Source organism: Coptis chinensis, chromosome 4 (genome assembly GCF_015680905.1).
Source record: "Coptis chinensis isolate HL-2020 chromosome 4, ASM1568090v1, whole genome shotgun sequence".
NCBI lineage: Eukaryota > Viridiplantae > Streptophyta > Magnoliopsida > Ranunculales > Ranunculaceae > Coptis > Coptis chinensis.
Window position 1 is genome coordinate 32,058,259 of NC_141459.1, and position 5,847 is coordinate 32,064,105.

The following is a 5,847-nucleotide window of genomic DNA, read 5'->3' on the forward strand; positions in this document are numbered from 1 at the left end:
CTGAAAAATATAAGCACAGGGCATTAATTAGTATTATATGAGATGACCAAGAATATGCGTAGAAGGAAAAACATATATATATATATATATATATATATATATATAAACACCTAGTAATAGCAAATGCACACCAAGCAAAAAACAAGGTCCAACAGAAACGTTTGTGACTATTAAGGTTAAGCATGGCAACTGTGGTCCTGTCCAATCTATTAGTGTTGAGAGGCAACTTGTTGCTTGATCACCAGTATTCTATCGTTCGGAAGAAATAGAGAATGGAACTGCTTCTGTTGGGTATATATGATTGAAAGAGTTTAATGCTTCGGCTAGAAAGGATTTGGTCATTGCAATGAAGCGACTTCAAGACTCTAGTGCCTCCTACTTTGTCCTAGATCTAAGAGATAATCTTGGTGGACTAGTGCAGGCTGGAATTGAAGTTGCTAAGCTTTTTCTCGATAAGGGGGATACGGTGATATACAAAGTTGGAAAGGATCCCAAGTACCAGAATACTATAGTTGCTGAGACTGTGCCTCTGGTTACAGCTCCCCTAATTGTATTGGTCAACAACAAGACTGCTAGTTCAAGTGAAATAGTAGCTACTGCACTTCATAATAACTGCAGAGCTGTTCTTGTTGGGGAGAAGACTTTCGGTAAGGTTCTAATTCAATCTGTATTTGAACTTAATGATGGATCGGGTGTGGTAGTCACTGTTGGGAAGTATGTAACGCCAAAGTTTCTACGTATCCCTAATGGAATAGAACCAGATTATCAGCGTATCCCTGACTGGGACGAAGTTGCAAAACATTTATTGCAGTGCCATACCCGAAGGAATGGATCATCACAGGTTTCTACAGCGAGTTTCCCAGTGAGATAATGGTTTAAGGATTATGAGAACTTTTGACTGTGTCTACCCTCCGCAGTGGCTATCTCCCCATTATTTTCCCTCGAAGGGGACCAAGATTTAGTGATGGGATTGAACTTGGTCAGTTACTGATTCTTCCTGCTCATGTTGCAATAAGTGCCCATCATCCATTTTAGGGCAAAGAAGCGACAAAAATACCGATTTTAAGAAAGAAAGAAACATTTATCAGACTAACAACTGATGTAGCAAAATTGCAAAAGGGAACTCTGTAGACAAGATATGAAGATAGGCTCTGTTGACTAATTGGCCTGGGTTTGAAAATGTATAACAAGCTTCTTTTTTGTTGGTCATCGTCATCATTAGGCTTGGAATTCTAACAGTATAGAAGATGTTATAAGTGATTGACATATTCTGCTAATTATCTCTCTAGAATGAATTGTAATACAACAAATATTTGTATTTCAAGTATAATGAAAGCTAAAAAATTTGTTTGAATAATACCTGGCATAGATGAAGTCTACTCATGAAATAAGTAAAGCTCCAAATGGAAAAACAGAAAAAGTGACTAATAGAAATAACTAAATACAAGATTCACTGAAGGCTTAAAAAAATCTTGATCAATTGACAACTTATAGAGAATCTTACAATAAAAAAATCGCAGAAACAAAAGAGAAGAAAAAAAAACAAAATGACTAGGTTTTAGATGATTCATTCTCAACCCATATTCCCTCACAGTCTTCACGTGTGTAAACTAACCGAGATTCATCAATCAAATCAAAAGAATCAGCACTTGGAAATACTTCGGAATGAACCTTGTCTCCATCAAACACGTCATTACCAATATCGCCAACATTATAACATCTTTTAGGAGCTGCCAGAGCAACTGACCACTTAGGATCAAGTTGGTCAGGAACAAAAAAGACTTGCTTGGCTTGAGAAGCTAAGATAAATGAATCAGATTTATGCCCAACTCTACCAAGATCAACTAATGTGAAACCCAAATCATCTTTCTTGATACCATTCCTACTATCAACCCAATCACACCTGAACACTGGAACGTGAAAATTAAAATAATCAAGCAGCCATATTTCAACAATAACTCCATAAAAGGACATATCAGAAAAGGCTGGTTTCTTATCCTTTCGATTTGCAACTTGCATTCTTTTTGGCGACCAAGCTCACACCACTGTTTTGAGTGATACATGAAGCATCCCAATTTTTTGTGGAAAACCGATAACCATTGATGATATAGCTCTTTTAATTTAATACATGCATCCGAGGCCCTTGAGATATCCACATTAAGGTATCCGAGACTTTGTTATTGGTGATGCGTCGCTCTTGTGAAACCTGTGTTCTTTTAAGGGTTAGTAACGATTAAATGGAGTTTACAGAAGAAATGGTACTTTAGAATTGCTTAATTGTACCCTTTCTTTAAGCCAATCACTAAAGGTACGATTGTGTTCTTCTTGTAACCATGTTGGTTTCTTTGACTGACGGGGGTGGATTTTCTTCAGGTAGTCTATGTGCTCCCTATTTAGTTACCAAAAGCAATCTCACATTTAGCTATAGGAATTCTAAACCAATGGAAGAATGGAAGTAAACTATCAACATATTTTATCCTATGTAAGGCTCAACAACTCCTATGTTGTGTAACACATAAAGATGCGCTTGCTCCAAGGCAGTACTATCAACTTCAGCAGCAGAACCCCCTACAGGGGTAACTCCCTCCACCAGCATATCATCAGGAGTGATTTTACAATTGGGAGGAACTCCAATTGCATCCAAGTTAGATAAGAATTCACTGCAAAACTCAATTGCTTCCTTTGCAATATAATTTTCAGCAATGCAACCTTCGGGCGATTTGCGGGTTTCAGACATAACCCCTTCGGCACCACCATGTACCTAAGACATTTCAATGGGAAAATGGTACAATGATGCTTACTATGTCATACGAACCAAGGATAAAGGAAAGCTCAGTAAGTTGGTTTACCTCTCAAATGGGTACATCCATCGGAAGAAAACTGGACCACAAAGCTTCACCTCTCTAACAAGATAAATCGTGAGATGAACCATGATATCAAAGAATGACGGGGGAAAGTATTTTTCCAGCATACATACGGTGACAACAACATCCCTTTGAATTTGACTCAACTGTTGCACATCTATTACTTTTGCACAAAGTGCACTGAAGAAGAAGCACAACCTGACAATTGCATATCTCACATGCTTTGGCAAGACAGATCATATTGCCACAGGAAGCAACTGCTGCATCAAACGTGGCAATCGTGCGACTTCAGCCCTTGTAATTTTAGATCATCCATTGAAACACGGGGCTTGAAATTAGAAGAGTATCCTTCGGGGACTTTCAGCTCATGCAATGTTTGGCAAACTCTTCTTTTTTCATCCCTATATAATGTAAAACAAGCTGGGGGTAGGAAAGTTTTACTTTTACCTATCTTTGGTGCCAACTCCGCCCTTCCCATCTCCTCAAGATCAAGATGACCGTTAACAGTATCCTTTGTTTTGAAAGGAATGTTAAGCAATGTACCAATAATGCTGTCACAAACATTCTTCTCAATATGCATGACATTTAAGTTGTGTCTAACAGGCAAATACTCCCAATAGTCCAGTTCAAAAAATATTGACGACTTTTTCCAACATTTCAAAATATCATCGACTCCAGTATCAACCTTGTTGATGTGGTTGGCGTCTTTGCCTTTTTCTCTGCACCCTGTTGCTTCCTTTTACCCATTGACTTATTCAATTTTCGTTTCCTAACTTCTTTCTGCCCTTTTGGTTTTGCTAAATTATTCACAGTTACATTCTTAACTTTTTTCCCCCAAGAAATATTAAGCAGTTTAACCTTTTCTTTTACTTTCTCACCGGTTAATGGTTCTGGTTGTGATCGAAACTCTTGTTTACCGTTAAATATCTTCTTCTGCTTTCTGTAAGGGTGGTTCTTTGGGAGGAATCTTCTGGTGGACATGTATACAATCTTCTTAAAATGCTTCAGTTTGAGCGAAGGTGTATTCTCACCGCATATTGGACAACCATAATATCCTTTAACGCAACAGCCAGATAGGTTACCAAGCGTGGGAAAATCATTTATTGTCCACATTAGCATAGCTCTCAATGTAAAGGATTCATGTCGGTAAGCATCATAAGCATCGACCCTAGTATTCCATAAAATTTTTAAGTCGTCAATCAAGGGCCTCAAGTACACATCAATATCGTTCCCTGGTTGTCGTGGACCTGATATCAACAATGTAAGCATCATAAACTTTCTCTTCACGCACAACCATGGTGGAAGGTTGTAAGTGATCAACATAACTGACCAACAACTATACCTACTACTCATAGAATCGTGTGGATTGACACCATCTGCGGAGAGTGCGAGACGCAAATTTTGTGAATCTACTGCAAACTCTGGCCACATGCAATCTACAGTTTTCCATGCTGGGGAATCTGCTGGGTGATGTAATTTGTCATCAACTTCTCTTGCATCAGCATGCCATGTCAAATCCTTAGCTGTTTGCACAGACTGAAACATCCTTTTGATCCTTGGGATGGGTGGAAAATACCACAAAACTTTTATAGGCACACCTTTACGTGTCTCGGTCATATTTTTATTCTCCTTATATCTTGATGCTCCATAAGTAGGACACACGGTAAGATCCTTATACTCGTCACCTCTGTATAGGATGCAGTCGTTAGGACATGCATGTATCTTTTCATACTTCATTCCAGAAACGGACAATGTCTTCTTGACCTTATTCAGTGAGGACGGTAGTAAATGACCTTCCGGAAGCACCTCTCCAAACAATTTCAGTAACTCTGAAAAAGTCTTGTCTGACCACCCACCTTTGGCTTTTAGATTGAATAGTTTAACCACCATTGATAACTTGGTAAACTTTGTACACCCTTCATATAATGGTTTCTCAACATCTTGGAGCAATTGTTCAAACTCTATAGGATCACCGGTGAATTGGTCACGTCCAGCATCTAGCAAGTGTTTTGTACTTGCTGCATCTTCTGAAGTTTCCATATTGTGATAATCTTGATGGTCTTCATTTCCATCGACACTAGAAGGGGCTGCATTATGACTTTTCTCTCCGTGATATATCCAGCTAGTATAGTGTTGGTCGATACCAGATTCAAAAAGGTGATTTCTAACCTCCTTTTGAGTAAACTCACAAAGATTCACACAGTGTTTGCATGGACATCTTATGAGAATGGTCTCACTCTCTGTTGGATTTGCAAACAGAAGAAAATTCTTAACCCCTACAATATATTCATCTGTTAGCCTATCCTTGGACATCCACAATTTGTCCATTTCGAATCGAGTATGACACAAAAATCCTGAAAACACCCAAATTTTGCACTTTTTTAGTTAAGAAAAAAAAACATAAAAATAATCACTTCAAGATCATTAAATCTGTTAGTGATTTTATTCTTCTCTATTACTATGTATTCTCATAGGCACCATAAAAGTGCTCTAATTTTTGTATCACTACTACTTTCCAATAGGCATTTGCAGTGGAGCAAATTAATTTACTTACTAACAATCTCAATTTGATTACTAGTTCTACTCTTGTCAAAAGTACTATGCTCACCTAACAATAATCTCAATTAGATTACAAAAAAATAAAGACAAAATAATAATGAGATGCATATAGGGAGGCAGGTCCTTTTAATATTAATAAACCGAAAGCAGTTGGTCATTTTAGATTATCACATAAAAGGCAACACCTACACATGCACAAGTGATACAAGGCTAATTGGGTAATAGTGGTGTCACTTTAATTAATGAACCACATTAATTACGGGCCAAAAGTTTGAGTATAAATATGTGTCTGGGACGCCTAACAATATCAAACCAACTCAAAAGTAGTTAATACATATGAAAGTAGATAAACTAAAGAGAAATGGCCATGTCGAAGATCGGTTTTGCATATATAGCCATTGCAATTTCAAAAAGTATTAACAGA

At 37.7% G+C, this 5,847-nt stretch overlaps 1 protein-coding gene and 1 pseudogene across 1 annotated transcript; one reads left to right on the plus strand and one right to left on the minus strand.

Moving 5' to 3' along the window:
- The first annotated feature begins 346 nt into the window (after positions 1–346).
- LOC147503220 (carboxyl-terminal-processing peptidase 1, chloroplastic pseudogene) lies at positions 347–871 on the plus strand (annotated as a pseudogene).
- A 1,602-nt stretch (positions 872–2,473) lies between these two features.
- LOC147503221 (uncharacterized) lies at positions 2,474–5,192 on the minus strand. The gene is made up of 4 exons (XM_086604744.1): positions 3,550–5,192; positions 3,312–3,460; positions 2,882–3,027; positions 2,474–2,761 (listed from the first exon to the last, which is right to left on the minus strand). The coding sequence occupies exons 1-4, from the start codon at positions 5,190–5,192 to the stop codon at positions 2,474–2,476; spliced, it is 2,226 nt and encodes a 741-aa protein (XP_086460870.1).
- Between the last annotated feature and the right edge of the window lie 655 nt (positions 5,193–5,847).

Coding starts and splice junctions, on each gene's coding strand:
- LOC147503221 (XM_086604744.1), bottom strand. CDS start 5,192: ATGGACAAATTGTGGATGTCCAAGGATAGGCTAACAGATGAATATATT. Junction 3,028..3,311: donor GGAGTTGGCACCAAAGATAG/GTAAAAGTAAAA, acceptor TTTGTGCAAAAG/TAATAGATGTGCAACAGTTG. Junction 2,762..2,881: donor AGGTGAAGCTTTGTGGTCCA/GTTTTCTTCCGA, acceptor GAAATGTCTTAG/GTACATGGTGGTGCCGAAGG.